The sequence below is a fragment of the Psittacula echo genome (genome assembly GCF_963264785.1).
Source record: "Psittacula echo genome assembly, chromosome: 18".
Lineage (NCBI taxonomy): Eukaryota > Metazoa > Chordata > Aves > Psittaciformes > Psittacidae > Psittacula > Psittacula echo.
The window spans coordinates 274,472-290,482 of record NC_137754.1 but is presented as its reverse complement, the minus strand read 5'-3'; the positions used below and the strand labels follow the sequence as shown (position 1 = coordinate 290,482).

Genomic DNA, 16,011 nt, shown 5'->3' with positions numbered 1-16,011 from the left:
CTTGCGCCAGCACGAAAATTCCCAGGGCCTCTGTGGCAGGAGCTGTGTTGGTTTGTTCAAGGCCAGGTCTTTCTGTTCTTCTGAGGCAGGTTGTCAGCTGCAGAGTGGGAGAGCCTATCTTTGTTGATGTTTTGGTGGTTTCAAGAGCACTTCCTTGGTTTCTCCCTTGCTGGCTATATCAGAGTTTGTTAAATAAACTTCATTTATTAAAAATAGAGGTCTCTGTGCCTCTCAGCCTGGTTTGGGCCCGCACTGTTGAGTGCCGTGCAGTGGAGCTGCTCACCCACGGCTGAGCTGGAGTAACTCCTGGGCTGCAGGGTTCTGGCTGTGGTACTGGGTTGGCTTTGCATGCCCAGGACTGATCCTGGAGCACTTGTCACCTTGGTGCCCACCACTGCGGATGTCACCTGGAGCTGCCGTCCCCAGTGCTGTTACCCAGAGCCCAAGTCTGAAGGGCTGCGGTTTAGGGCACTTGTACCTTCTCTGTCTGCAGTAGACTGAGTGCAGTGGAATTTACCAGGTCTACTTGAAAGTAGTCAGTGCATCTCCAGTGCTGGTTCATTGGCAGAAATGACTGAAATCCGCCAACCAACCCGACCACAGAGATAACAAGTCACGAGGGGTTGGAGGCAGGCGAGCTGCTTTTTGCTTGCTTTTCTCTGAGGTGACACTGGTTGCTTGGGTTTTACTTTAATTCCAGTTGTCTTAAAGTGGTTTTTTTGCATCTCAGAATCCCTGTAAAACATCTTCAGAAGGTCTATGTGAGTTTGGTCTCTGGGGCATCCTTGCTTTAAAATAGCATCAATATGTTCATGGTACCAGCAGCTGATGGAGACAGGGCCTCTTGTATCTGGAGTTTATTTCTTGCATTGCTTTTCTAGTTAGCTGCTAAAAACTTCTGTCTATTAACATGACATACAGTGGAAAGTAATGCTCGTGTCTTTGTGGCTTGGTGTCAGTAGATTGAGCTTCATCTGGGCTCTCAGGAGCAGGGAGGGAAGGGGAAGACCCCAGATCTTTCCCTCACCCCAGGTTTGCACAGTGTGCTGGCGTCCTCGGGTGCACATTCAGGTTCAGTTAGCTCACCAAGCTGATTTCTTTCCTGGGGTGATGCTCGAGAAATGGAGCAGTTTTGCACTGAAGGACCTCATTCTCCTGAGCATGACTGCATGTGTTATAGTCATAGTGAAGATGGCAGTGCTGCTGCTGGCCACCAGAAGCAGCAGGACGAGCTCTTCCCTCCTGCGAGGTGAGTGTGGGGGATGCAGAAAGAGTTCCAGCACACGTGGATGACCCCCATGCTCCCCTTAGGGGAGGGGGCAGCTGAGCATTGGTGTTGAAATGGTGAAGTTCTGATGCTGTGTGGTACCCTGCTTTGGGTGGAGATGTTCTTTTTAGGAAGGGGCTTCCAGAAGACCTTGCAGACCAGGGCTCACCAGTCCTTTGAATAAGTGCCTGGTGCTCTCACGGTTCTCTGTGGGGCTGAGGGATCACTTGTGTAACTACCTGTTACACTTGATCCTCACCTCGTCTCGTCAGTCGTGTCGTGGGATGGAGCAGACTTTGTTTCTGATGTAAAGGTACCCAAATTGTGGGGTGGCCCTGCATACTCCCGGGTTTCAAGTGACACTGTTGGAACCCCTGGCTGCCACTGCAGCTCTGTGTGTCACTGACTTATCCTGAAACCAGCTTGCTTTAAGGGAGCGACATTACAATACCTGACTTTGGCACCACAGGAGTTGAGGTGGGAGATGGTGGCCTTTTTGCACAATAAAGCTGTAAGTGGTTGAACATGGCAGCATTTGCACTATGTGTCACCCTTTCTGCTTGAAGTGAGTGGCACTTCCCAACAGGGGACATTTGGCTGTGCTTTCCTGATTTGTTACATCAATACTTGGTATAGAAGCAGCTTGCGCATCACTGTTAGATATCTGCTGTGCCTGTCAGTTGAGAGTTCCCTTCCCGCCTCTCAACTTTAATTGAAGCTTTGGGACATAAAAGCTGAGCATGTTGGATGCATGTTGACAGTTTACTCCATAAATCTGCATGGGCTTGAGAGCTGCAGGGACTTGAGATTTGCAGCGGAACGTGGTGGCAGTGACAGTGTCTGTAGTAGCGCTGCTGCTGCTGCAGTTATACACAACTTGTAATGTTTTACAAGGTGTGTGTTGGAGTCAGGGATGTACACCCATGGCTTGTTTTGAGTCGGTACCAGATCCATGTGCTGGGAGGAAGGAGTGGCTGCGCTCTTGCTATGGTCACGCCTCAGCTGCGAGTGCTGATACTCCCTTTCCTCCACAGGCATTACAGTTTTGCCGCCTGCCTCCAAAGTCCCTCTCACGGCTGATGCTGGGCAGCTGCTGTGGAACCACCTGATGCTCAGTCTGTGAGGTTGTGGTGCTGAGCCCTGCCTGGTACTGCATGCACATGGGGAGGGAACTGCCCATAGGCACTGATGTAAAACCAGAGGCACGGTGGAGGCAGTATGGACCACAGACCCAGAGGTGGAGGGCTCCTGCGTGCTTTTTGTTCTTGCTGAAGACTCAGGTGCTCCTTTGTCAGAAACCTGAAGATAAAGTGCATGTTTTAACCATCCTGGCGAGTGTCCACAATTCGGGCAGCATTACACCATATGGGAAACTGTCGGAAGTGGTTTTGTGAAGCTTTTTGGGGGAAGGAGTGTGGGGTTCCCTGTGAGAAGCTGTTTTCTGTGGCAGTGGTGTCACTGGCGGCAGTGATGGGCAAGTGAGGTGGTTTCAATGCGTACTGACAGTTTTGCTCTGGGGCATTTCGGCACTTGGGTTCCTGCAGCTGGAAGCACAGAACAGCCTCTTGCTGTGGTCAGTCCCCCCGAGTCAGTCCTGTGCGCCAGCAGGAAGTGAATTCTCAAACCTTAAGGATGAAGGATACCATGAAATTCCCAGATAGGGGCGAGCTGTTCCCCACTGAACCAAGCTGCAGAGCAGAGCTTGACTTTAGCACCACTTCTGTGCTTTGCCGGGTGGATGCATTTCTTTAGGAGTGGAAGATGAGTTTGTCACTGCTGAAGATGGCTTTTAGTGCATCGATACAACAACTTTAAGGCATATCTGAAGTTTTCCAACCAGCTGCTTTGATGTGTTGGGCAGCTTTGTTACATCTGTGTTAATTTAGCAACAAGCTCTAGAAATCTTTCCCTTTCTTAGTTGTCCAAGTCTCTGTGAAGTGTTACTTTCTAACTGTCTGTCATGGAACCAGGAGAGACAGATTACAGTTGCCAGGGCATAATGTTGCCAGTGATCTCTTAGAAGAGGTTGGGAAGCATTGGTCATGCTTTGGTTACAGAATGAATCTTTCTATGTAACAGCCTGGCTGCCCCCCTTCATCGGAGGTGGTATTGAAAGCTTGTTGCAACCTGAATGAGACTGTTTCCAGTGCTCTAAAGGCTATCCCAGAGCTTCAGAGTGGAAATCGTAAAAGGGAATTTCTCAGCCAGGGGGCCACCAGCGCTCTGTGGAAAATAGGGACCAACTGCGTTCGGTTAACGGGCTGCTGCTGGTGACTTGGCTGGTGGGCAGGGGTCTGGCTGATTGTAACCTCTTGACACTGGGTGTTCTTGGTGTCCTGGCAGCTGAGACTGCTCTGCACACTTCGTAACACTGCCAGGATGGGGGTACTGTGCTTCAGCTCCATAAACAGCAGCTCTTCCTAATCCTGCAGTCCAAGGGGCTCATTCAGGAGGCTGCAGCCCTGCTCATGGTTGTATTCTCATGGTGCATTGCTGATGGTACACTGCATGGCAGCAGCAGGGTGTACCTGCCCGTTGATGCAGTTTGGGGTGGTTGTGTGGCAGTGACCAGGTGAGACCTGCTCTGTGCTCTCAGGACACACTGTGCAGGTCAGTGCTGTCTCATGGCGAAGGCCCTGCAGAGTCATGCATCTCTCCCATCACTCCCATTCAGAGCTGTCCTCTAATGAGAGACTGAAAGGACAGGCAGCCCCTCAGCCAACTCCGTACCCAACAATAACCCTGAGTGCTCCACTGCTCCTTAGCGATCCTGCATCGTGAGCAACCGCTTGGGAAGCATCTCCTCAGCTCCCAGATGACTGCTCCCTACACGAGCATAGAGCGTGCCCAGCATTTATCTTGGGGTTACTAATTGCCAACCTCCGAGGATGTTTACCCTGCTGAAGGAAGAGAAGTCTGTTCCATATTGTGCTGTAGTTACCAAGCAGGCTTTGGAGCGAGCTGCTATAAATAGCTTCCCTCTTTCCAAGAAGATGTGTAATTGGGGCCAAACCCAAGATGGTGGACGGGAAGAGAAGTGCAGCATTGTTCAGATGACTCTTGTAAAACTAAACAAACCTTTTCAAGAGCCGATTGAACAGCTCCATTGCTGCTTTAGTGCTTTTGACAGCTTTGAGGACAGTTCTGTGCAACTCTGCACACCTGCAGTGGTACGGGCTGCAGTGTTACTCCACAGACACAGGCTGGAACATCAGGCAGTGCCTGCAGGATAGTTCCTCTCTTGAAGGTGGGTTTTCCTCTGAGATCTTTAGTTGGAAATTCTCTGAAAAGTAGGTTTGCTCAAGAAGGTTGCAATAGAGATGCGCTTGCAACTTTTCTGTTCTCCTAGTAGCTGGGCTACTGCAGGAAAAGCCCTTCTTCATCTGCTCACAGCTTTGAGGTCGAGTAATGTTTGGGTAGGAGATAAGTGTGGAAGCTCTGCTGCCTGTGGAGGGATCAACCCTTGCCTGCTTTGTTGGGCTTCATGTCTTGCATCTGAGGCAGACCTTATCTCATCTGTTTATGTATCATCCCCAGTGACCTTTTTTGTGTTGCATTATTCTTTCTCAGGTAAATGAGGTCACGCTCAAAATCATTATGGTTTTTAATCACTCGCCATCTGTCAGGCTTTATAGTCACTTCTGGAAAACTGGGGGAAGGATATTTCTGCTTCCTGTGCCTCAGAACTGTGTTTGACGCACGATGCCGGCTCAGTGGCCTGGCGGTGCTCGATGGCCTTCTCTGTCTTCCCCGATGTGTTCCAAGGCTGCCCTCTCAGGTGGTGACTTGAGGTCACCGGTACAGTCAGGAACAGCACAGAGCAGATGTGAACAACGTACCGACCATGCTACTTGTAGTTGCAAACAGAGCCAAAGGGAGGCTTTTGTGGAGGGAGCTATTTCACTGTAGGCAGTTCTGGTGGCTGCTCAGTAGGAGGTGATAAAAAATGAGTATTCCCAGGACATTGGGTCAGGGATGAGGATTCCTCCTGTTGAAATCACAGTGGGCACTCACTTGCCTTCAGGCCCAGTGTTGTATTCTGGGCAGAAGAGCAGCGAGCAGAAAATACACTTCTGTGGTGTGACAAAAGCACTTTTGGACACCAAACTGGCAGGTCCCAACCTCAGGTGCATCCTTGTTCCCAGTTGCATGCACTAAGTCCCTTGCAGCTCTGTTGTTAGATGGGAGGTTGTTTGCATTTGCAGCTGGTGAGGCTCTATTGGATATTGCTCTTGGTTACCAGAAGTTTGCAGTTGTTGGCCAAGAGTGAGCCTTTCACACACACTTAAGTTGGGTGCCAGGAACTGATTTTAGTGTAAGGGATTATTATTTTAGATGACACTGAACTTGCCTCTCTGGGCAGGGGTGGGCTCTTACTCAGCCTTGGAAATCAGTCTTTGTGTCTGTTACTCTTCCTGAAAAGCATTTGTTTGCTTTAGTGTTTGGTGGTTTAAGTTGTGTGTTGGAAACGCGATGAGTCCTTAGAGCCAGGTACAGTGGCATTGCGTAGGGTGGGCTCTGCGTCTCAGGTGTGCTTCTGCTGTCCTTGCTCACCGAGCAGTCTGTAGGGTTCTCCAAGGGGCTGTACACGTGCCTTGAGAGGCTTCTGCTGGCAGCAGCAATTTCTGTGTTCTCGTGGGAGATGTGCTCGCACGCGCAGGAGTTGGTTTCACTCGGCGTGTCTCTGCGCTCAGTGTGCGCTGTGGGCACGTGCTGTGTGTTTGGAAATGCTGCAGATCTCGGTTCTGGCGGGTTAAGGAAGGTGAGTGGCTGCTCCCTTTGCATTCCTGACCCTGGCTGTTGGTGGGCAGCCTGCTGTTCCTTGCTGCATCCACAGCATTCGGGCCACTTCAGCCTCCATTTGTCTCTGTCACCAGGCTTTCCCCGTGGCAGTGCCGGGGACCCTTTTCCTCCTCGCTGCGGGATTGTGGTGGCAGGATCAGCATTGGGGAGTGGTGGTAGGGAAAGGTCTGGGTGCGTGTCTGTGTGATCTGATGATCCTTGGGTAGAAACAACACATTTTGGTGTAATTTTATTTCTTTTGGATGGCTTTGTCATTGCTTTTTCACATTTTCTGGGCATTGCTGCTGCAATGGCACAGAGCAGAGAGGGAACAGGGATGTGAGGAGGAAGGGCAGAACGGTCCCCTGCTCGACAGCACATGCTGATAATTTCTTACAGGGATGATGAACTGCATTATCTGTGGTGAAAACTTGAATGGCTTCTGTTCAGGCTGTTCACTGTATTGGTATTGTTTGAGACTGAGAAACAGTGTGTCTTGGGCCTTGCTGCTTTTTACCTCTTAGACACTACAGGTCTCTGTGCATGTATTTTAATGTCCTTAAACTGTGCTTTCAGTAGCAAAGACTCTCCCTGTGGTCCATCCTTGAGGGAGATTAATTGGAAATGTCATGTAGAAAGCAGAGGCAGAAGACAGCACTGTTTTGCCAAAGTGTTTCATCAGCTACTCCAGGAAAGGTCATTTCTTTACACAGCTCAGCTTCTCCTATTCAGAATGTTGCACCTTTTTGCTTTCAGGGTGCTGTGTCTGTAACAACTTGAGTCCACACGGAGCCCTGAGAGGAGCCAGCGCTGCAGTAATAACTAGCATGCAGCCAGGTTGACATGTTGCTTTAAAGAAGCAAGCAACAAGTGACATCCCTGATTTCAGAGTTCAGAGGCAACTTAATGCTGGCAAACATAAACACTGGAGGTGAAATCAGACTAGGAGAGCTGGAGCAACGTACAAACAAAACCGTGTCACAAATTCTGGTGGCAGATGAGCAGAATTGACGGTTTTGCACCCTCCCTGGAAAACCTGTCTGAATGTGAGCAGAGTGCCTTTAGTGTCAGAGAGAAGAGCTCTTTGATGAAGTCAGATTTACATCTCTCCTGAAGACAAAGCCTGAAGTGAATTAAAGAAAACCCCAACCCAACAACAGAAACCACTTTTCCTGTAATCAAGGGTCAGTTGTTAACATGAGTGCCCTTGATGTTCCATAATGTTCCCTATGTGGCTACTAATTTAATTGTTCTTTGAAATACAACAACTAGTAAAGGTTGTGGTCCCTGAGCAAGAAGTGCCTTCCTAGTGGTGACTGCTGGGAAACACAGGAGAGGAAACACCCTGTGGTGCCGCTGGGAGAAAGCCTGTTCTGCCATCTTACCAGTTTGTGATGTTTCTAGTGCTGTTTAGTGCTGTGACATGCTCTGACTCCTGGGGTGCATGAGCGAAGTCCACGTTTGGGGATGGCTCTGCCTTCCCATCAGTAGCTTTACCCTAACTTGTTCCTTAGCCAGGCTTGGAGGTTCCTGTGTGGTAGAGCCGATGGATGGGATTCATCAGGAGGCACATGGACCTCGGGAGAGTCCAAAAAGGCCCTGAAATCATGCAGCTTCCTTCCAGAGGCCATAAGCATTGAATTATAGACCTCAGATGCTCCTGCTCATCCAGAGAGGCTTTTGCACAAGTTTGGAGGAAGTTGGTTGACATTTGTGCTAGAAAAATAAACCTGGAGACACTTCTTTGGCTGGAGTATGTCTTTAGCGCAGTTTGATAAATAGCTTGGAGGAGGAGGCATTTGTGCTTTAATACGAGCAGCAGATTTTGTGCATTAAGGGTTTGTTTCCATATATACTTGCCCTTTGTTTCTTTTTGATGGTTCTGTAGCAGCCTTATGCATATATACAAAAGTTGTATTTCCTCTTGAGCAATTGTTTGGTAGAAGAACAAATGCATGTGTATGTCACTGGGGGAGGGAAGATCCTCTCGAATCCTTTCATGCTTTGATCACAGTGAAGTTAGTTTCGATGTTAATAGCCACGTCTTCAAATTTGCACCCTCTTTCTCATTGCAGGATGAGCAGTTTCTAGGTTTTGGTTCAGATGAAGAAGTCAAAGTGCAAAGTCCCGCCAGGTCCCCCACAGGTACGTTCAAGGGACAGGATGGGATGTTGACACTTGTGTTCTCCTTTGTGACGGCTTTGCTGTGCCTGTCCTGTTCGTTCCATCAAATCTGACCAACTGTAAAAACCACACCTGTCTTTGGAGTTGACTCCCTTAGTTTCGGACTCTGTCAATCTGGTCTGTTACGGAACAGGGAAACTGAGTCAGAGAGTGATATTGATGAAACCAGTGCTTGAAACCTTATGCGAGTGTTTTGGAGAGGCAATTCTTTTAATAGTAAGGATCTAAAACTGGTTTGAGTATTTCAGTATCTTTCAGTATACTCATTGTTGCCTGTAACTGGAACCTTTGTTTTTTTGGATACAAAACAAGTACAGAACTCTTGAGGATAGACTGTAGCTGAGCTGCTGCATTTTCAGCTTTCAAGAGGTAGGCTCAAACCATGATGGGACTGCTGGTGGATGAGTTCAGCTTTGATTTAGGTTCTTGTCAATAAATGCTCTCACCGCAGCGCACTGCTCATTCACAACGATCTATGTGGCTTGGCCTCACCGGAGAGGAGCCCTTGGAGAGCCCTGCTCGCAGGGTGTTCCATGTGAAGAACCATGCTTGTGGTCAGAGCTCTGGGAGCACCAGAGCTACCCAGGGGTAGCTGGGTTGGGGAAAATGCCTTTAAATGACCTGGTAGGGGTGAGTAATCAAGTCTTGCACATCTGCCTGTGAGTCCAAGTCAATGTCAAGTGCAAACTGTGTTGCAAAGCTAAAACTAGGGTAGGTTTTAGTAAATTGTCTTGTATCAGCCCCTCCCTGTAGTTGTTCTTGTGTTACTGACCCATCTCTCAGCAGTGCAGATGGATGGTACTAGAGGAGAAGGATTTTTTTTTCCCCTCCAACTAGCTGTGATATGCTTAAAAAAGAAAGAAATAAAAAAAATATCTTTTAATGTGTTTGAAAGATGGCACATGCCCTTGGGAATTATTGTTCCCTTTCATCGTCAGGTTGAGAGTAGGTTTGTGCCATTGCACATACAGCTTTGTGAAAAGGCAGAGAGGCTTGTTGGGAAACCTTGTTTCCAGCCTTGTTTGATTGTGCTCTTCGCATGTATTGATAAAACTGCAACTCATACAGGCAGTGTGACTGACACTGAGTCCAGTGTGACACGGGTGATGCTGATCAGGCTCTCGGGCAGTTTAATGTGTACTCTGCATTCTCTGCTTCCCTCCCAGTTAAACCCAGTCCACGCAAGCCTCGTGGGAGGCCCCGGAGCAGTTCTGACCGGAGTTCAGCTGTACTGTCAGACTCATCATCAGTGTGTTCCCCTTCAAGCAAGTCTGAAACCACATCTATGGAGAAAGTCAAGAAGAAGGAGTTGAAGAGTGGGGAAAAAAGGCGAGGAAGACCTCCAACGCTTACAAGTATGAAGTTCAAATTGTCACAAGTAAAGGACTCGTCAGACATTCAGAAGGGCAGCAAAGAGGAAAAAGAGAGTCTGAAGAAAATCAAAAGGTCACCATCCACTACATTTCAGCAAGCAACAAAGATCAAGAAGTTAAGAACTAGTAAACTCTCCCCACTGAAATCTAAATTTAAACCTGGGGCAAAACTTCAGATTGGGAGGAAGAGCGTTCAGATCGTGCGCAGGAGAGGCCGTCCACCATCCTCTGAGCGTTTAAAGACGTCCTCCACTTTGGTCATGAACTCGCAGCTGGAGAAGCCCCAGAGGATTCGCAAGGAAAAGGATGGCACACCACCTCTTACCAAGGAGGAGAAGACAGCTGTCAGGCAAAGTCCACGCAGGATTAAGCCCGTTAGGATTATACCTTCCACCAAAAGGACGGACGCCACAATTGCGAAGCAGCTTTTGCAGAGGGCTAAAAAGGGGGCACAGAAGAAGATTGAGAAAGAGGCGGCCAAACTGCAGGGCAGGAAGGGCAGAACCCAGCTCAAGAACATCCGTCAGTTCATCATGCCGGTTGTGAGTGCAATCTCTTCACGGATTATCAAAACACCCAAGCGGTTTATTGAGGACGAAGACTACGATCCTCCCATTAAGATATCCAGACTGGAATCCACACCCAACAGCAGGTTCAGCGCCACGTCTTGCGGCTCCAGCGAGAAGTCCAGCGCCGCCTCCCAGCATTCGTCCCAGATGTCTTCAGACTCCTCGCGATCCAGCAGCCCCAGCGTGGACACATCAACAGACTCTCAGGCTTCTGAGGAGCTGCAGACGCTTTCTGAGGAGCGGAGCAACACTCCAGAGGTCCATGCACCGCTGCCTGTTTCTCAGTCCCCCGAAAATGATAACGGCGATAGGAGAAACAGGAGGTTTTCGATAACAGAAAGAAGTTTTGGCCAGAGGACTACTAAAAAGCTGTCGGCCTTGCCCAGCGTGCCACAGCAGCAGTCCTCCTCCTCTCCTCCTCCCCCCCTGCTCACTCCCCCACCACCACTGCAGCCCGCTTCCAGCATCTCGGACCATACCCCCTGGCTGATGCCTCCCACCATACCATTGGCCTCCCCCTTCCTTCCCGCTTCTGCCGCACCGATGCAAGAGAAACGTAAGTCAATTCTGCGAGAGCCGACGTTTAGGTGGACCTCCCTGAAGCATTCCCGTTCAGAACCACAGTACTTCTCCTCAGCAAAATATGCCAAAGAGGGTCTTATTCGCAAACCGATATTCGATAACTTCAGGCCCCCACCACTGACACCAGAGGATGTCGGCTTTGCTTCTGGTTTCTCAACACCTGGTGCGACGGCTCCTGCACGCCTCTTCTCTCTTCAGTCTGGAGCGAGGTTTGACATGCACAAGAGAAGTCCTCTGCTGAGAGCACCCAGGTTCACGCCGAGCGAGGCCCACTCCAGGATCTTTGAATCTGTCACTCTGCCCTCATCAGTCGGTCGCACCACTGCAGGGGCCTCTGCCACGGGTGTCTCCTCTCGGAAGCGGAAGAGGAGAGTGTTCAGCCCTATCCGCTCAGAACCCAGATCTCCTTCGCACTCCATGAGGACAAGAAGCGGGAGACTTAGTACCTCTGACCTGACAACACTCACCCCCCAGTCTTCTGTCTCTTCCTCATTAACAAGCATTTCTGTTAGTTCTCTCGCCACTAGTGCCTTAAATTCAACTTTCACTTTTCCTTCCCATTCCCTAACGCCGTCTGGGGAATCAGCAGAAAGAAGTCAGAGACCAAGGAAGCAGACGAGCACTCCAGCAGAGCCCTTCTCTTCCAGCAGCCCTGCTCCTCTCTTCCCCTGGTTCACGTCAAGTCCCCAAACAGAGAGAGGCAGGAACAAGGACAGGGCGGCAGAGGAACTCTCCAAAGATAAAGATGCTGACAAAAGCCTGGAGAAGGACAAGAACAGAGAGAAAGACCGAGAGAGAGAGAAGGAGAACAAACGGGAGTCAAGGAAGGAGAAAAGGAGGAAAGGGTCGGAAATCCAGAGTAGCTCTGCCTTGTTCCCTGTAGGTAAAATGCCCAAAGAGAAAGTTGTCAGTGAGGATGTTGCAGCATCATCATCTGCCAAAAAAACAGGCGGGCGGAAGAAGTCTGCGGCACTTGACCCTGCGGCAGACGCTTCTGCCGTGGCACTGGCCGACGCAGCAGCCAGCAAAACCAAAACATCCAAGAAAGGTAGAGGAGGGTTAGACAAGTCGGACCTGGACCTCAGTCCTGCCGTGCCCTCTTTGGAGAAGGAAAAAGCCCTGCGTCTCTCTGCTCCTTCGTCCAGCACCGTTAAACATTCCGCTTCTTCCATCAGCTCTATGTTGGCTCAAGCAGACAAACTGCCAATGACTGACAAGAGGGTGGCCAGTCTTTTGAAAAAGGCAAAAGCTCAGCTCTATAAGATTGAGAAGAGCAAGTCCCTCAAGCAAGCAGATCAGCCAAAAGCACAGGTATTCCCTTTTCCAAATTGTTTTATTATTTGCTGGTGTGCATTTTGTTTTACACTCGCACTGGAAATCACCGGTAGGTTTCATATCGTGTGAAGAATTAACGCGCAGAGCCGGGCAGCTGTTAGTGCAACAGATGGCAAACGGCCCAAGATCAAGAAACCCCAGGCAGAAGCTGAGGGGGAGAGGGAGCTGCTGTGTGACCACCTGGAGGGGGGAGCCCTGTCCTTTTTTTAGTAGAACCTCTTGTTCTTTTGAGTTTTTTACGAGGCTGAGTCCTTATTTTTACCCCAATTCTCGCTAAGTGCAAGATACAAACTAACTCTTTTCCAGTAGTTTAGAAGTTTGTTACATGTTTCCCAGCCTTTCTCAGGGATACTGTCTGTTCCCATGTTCTGAACTCTAGGGACAAGAGAGCGATTCATCGGAAACATCGGTCCGAGGACCACGAATCAAACACGTTTGCAGGAGAGCAGCTGTTGCGCTGGGCCGCAAACGAGCGGTCTTCCCAGATGACATGCCCACTCTGAGTGCCTTACCGTGGGAAGAGCGGGAGAAGATACTGTCTTCCATGGGAAATGATGGTGAGTTAGAGTTTTTAGTCTTCACCTCTGGCTTCATACAAAGCCAGCTTTGACTGACTGCTTAAGCCAAGAACTGCTTTGACTTGTTAAGGAGGGAGGGAAAGTGTGTTAAAGAGCTCCAGTCTCACTGTCACAGTGCTGCTCAAACAGGGTGAATCCTGTCTGCCATTGGTAGCTGTTATAAATGTGTTCTGCGCTGAGCTTCTCTTCTGCTGAGGGGTGTGTGTGCATGTACATATGTACAGGTACCAACGTGTGTGTGCGCGCTTGCACTCACATGTGCCCCTCGTGTGGCTCTGCAGGTGAACTTGTCCTTAAGGGAATAAATTCCATGAGCAAATTAGACACTTGGAACATCCTTTGCCGTCAGTGAATTTAGACTAGAAACTTTCTTGGCAGATAAGTCATCGATAGCTGGCTCGGAAGAGGCTGAACCTCTTGCTCCACCGATCAAGCCGATTAAGCCGGTTACCAGGAATAAGGCACAACAAGAACCTCCAGTGAAGAAGGGCCGACGCTCGAGGCGCTGTGGGCAGTGTTCAGGCTGTCAGGTTCCAGAGGACTGCGGTGTCTGTACCAACTGTCTAGACAAACCCAAGTTTGGTGGGCGCAACATAAAGAAGCAGTGCTGCAAGTAAGTGTGTGTTTGAGAAACGGTTCAGCCCATCCCTGTGCTGCCTGGGATGAGCGCACATGCGCTTTGGGACAGGGAACCCTGGATCATGGGCTTGGAGTGAATTTGCCCTGAGCTGAGGCTGGGTCACAGCAGGGGAATGTGAGCAATGGGATTTAGGAGAGGAGATCCCGCTTCAAGATGTGCTTGTTTCCAAAGTTCGCTTCTGGTTTGTTCTCCCCAGCTTGATGGGAACTGGTATGGCATGGAAAGCGTTTGGTGTGGGACCAGTGACTTTGGTTAGGCAGTGTGGGTTTGTGTGGGGAAGGCAGCAGAGGCATACATATTTCTCTCTCGTTCTCCCACATTGCATCCATGTAGAGCTGATGGTTTGGAGATGATGTTTATCTGGTGTATATACATTTGGTATAACAAAGGTGTCTCTGGATGTCATTAAGCAATACTGCCCTTCCACATTTTGTCCTATCAGTTTTCACACATATCACTTAGCCTGAACCTTTTGGTTTTTCAAATTGCTACATTAAATTGATTTTACCAGACAAGATAATCTTGTCTGAAAAGGCAGCAGCTGAAGTGGCACCAATAGTGAGTGCTGTGGCATGAGAGCCGTTTCCACAGCGTAGCTGTGGGGATCGCTGTGCAGTGCTCACTTGTGAGATGAGAATGCAGCAGCTTTGTCCAGGCTGCGGGTGAGGTTTCAAAACCATGTGTTGAGAGTGTGGGAAACCAAAGGGAAAACGCAGAAGAAAATAAGAATTTTCTTTACACACCTTTGAAGGGTGGGGGAGTTGCTTGGGAGAAAGTAGTGGGTGTATTGATAATGGTTTTGTCAAGTTTTCACATGGAGCTTTTACGGATTGCCCTCTCACTGCCTGCGTTCTTCTTCTGATTTCATGGCATGCTCTTTCTTTTTAGAATGAGGAAATGTCAGAATCTACAGTGGATGCCTTCCAAAGCCTATCTCCAGAAGCAAGCTAAAGGTAGGCTAAAAGACTTGGCTCACGTGTAGCACCAGAGAGAAAGTTTCCTCTCTTAACTTGCTTTGTTTTAAAGAAGTGGCAAATAATTTGAAGTTTTGACATTTTGGCAGTGTTGCTTTATTGATGCTTCTTCTTCCTAGCTGCAAAAAAGAAAGAGAAGAAGTCGAAGACAAATGAAAAGAAAGAAAGCCATTCTGGAAAGAACCAGCTGGACTCTGGACAGAAACCAACTCCTCAGAGTGTCGTATCAAGAGAAGACAATGCGATAAAGAAGAGCAGCGAGCCTGCCCGTAAGCCTGCTGAGGAAAAGCATGAAGATGGGAATTCCTCTGTTCTGGTGCCAGAGCCCAAACAGGTCCCTGCACCTGGAACCAGAAAGACTGGCAAGCAGACAGCCCAGCCAGTGCCGCTGCCTCCTTCTCAGCCACCCAGCTCAGGACCTTTGAAAAAAGAAGCACCTAAACTTGCCACTTCTGAGCCTAAGAAAAAGCAGACTCCCCAGCCAGAAATAGGTAAATGGGACTGTTTCTCCTCAATACTTGAGTCATGTTAAGTAACGATATTAGTACGGCTAAAAGCTGTTGGCTTTTAAACCCGAAAAATGCTCAATGGTCTGGTGAAATTACAGGAGGTTCTTTTGGAAATGTGGCTTATATCTGGCTTCCTTTTATTGCGCTGTGCTGTGTGCCGGGGCGGGGAGAAAGCTGCCCAGCTTCACTGGGGCTTGCAGTCACGTGCCTGGGGCAGTCCCCAAGCAATATGTCACTGACACTAGGTCTGGTGACTGTTCACAGTCTGGATGTGAAACAAGAGGAATGTACGCTTTTGCTACAAGCCCATAGTCCGCTATGGCACATAGTACAGAGGAGCTTGAGCAGTGATCAGCGAGGCAGCTCTGCGACCTCTGTGCCTTGACACCCTTGGCTTCAGGCTTTTAGTGGAGCAAACTCCTGCTCATGCCTCAAGGAGGCTGCTCAAGCTGTAGTTGGTGAGGTGCAGTCACAGAAGGGGGTGGAAAAATTCTGCTCTAAAATTCCTCGCACGTTACCCAGCTGATTTTCTTCCCTTTTCTTCTCTACAGGTGGCTGTTAGTTACTTGAAATACTCATAATTTTTCCCCCTTCCTAGGCACAGAACAAAGCAAACAGAAAAAAATTGCTCCCCGTCCAACTTTCCCTGTGAAACAGAAACCAAAAGAAAAGGTGAATACTGCTTTTTGTACCCAGTCAGTACATTTCAGGGACCTGGAACTTCAGCCTTTCTAGAAAGCAGAATGGTATTACTTAACCTGTGTGCAGATTAATGTTTTTTGTACTTAGAGTTGTTAGGTTTCTCCTTGTGGCAGGATGCAGATACCAAAATAGCCAGCATATGCCTAAGATTCAGTTCAGATGTTCACTTGTTCTCTAAGATTTGTATGTTGTGGGGTGGAGGCTAGCTTCTCCATGGAACATGGAGCTGCCTTCATCTTGGAAACAACTCTGTTATGGAAAAAAGCCCCACAAACCAGCAAGCCCTAAAAGAATTGTCTTACTTAAATCTGAGAGAGAAGTGCATAGGGACTCATTGAGCCCAGAGTTGCCCCACTGCAGCAAAATGAAAGCCAGTGCTCTCCTGAGAGAGCAACATGATGTTAGAGGAGAAGCAGCAAATTGAATTAGAGATGTAATTGTGTGTGGAATGCCCCCAGGCATGGTTTGCAGAATGGTGACTTGCACCTTCCACACGCTCTGAACTCCGCGGAGGTT

At 49.0% G+C, this 16,011-nt stretch overlaps 1 protein-coding gene across 4 annotated transcripts in view; it reads left to right on the top strand.

Moving 5' to 3' along the window:
• KMT2A (lysine methyltransferase 2A) overlaps positions 1-16,011 on the top strand; it is a 41,850-nt gene that overhangs the window by 1,511 nt on the left and 24,328 nt on the right. For all 4 annotated transcript variants that reach the window (XM_080631511.1, XM_080631510.1, XM_080631512.1 and 1 more), the window contains exons 2-8: positions 8,125-8,194; positions 9,400-12,068; positions 12,472-12,649; positions 13,049-13,283; positions 14,199-14,263; positions 14,404-14,775; positions 15,392-15,465. In XM_080631511.1, the coding sequence (XP_080487637.1) occupies positions 8,125-8,194; positions 9,400-12,068; positions 12,472-12,649; positions 13,049-13,283; positions 14,199-14,263; positions 14,404-14,775; positions 15,392-15,465 (3,663 nt within the window). The remainder of the gene's footprint in view (positions 1-8,124; positions 8,195-9,399; positions 12,069-12,471; positions 12,650-13,048; positions 13,284-14,198; positions 14,264-14,403; positions 14,776-15,391; positions 15,466-16,011) is intronic.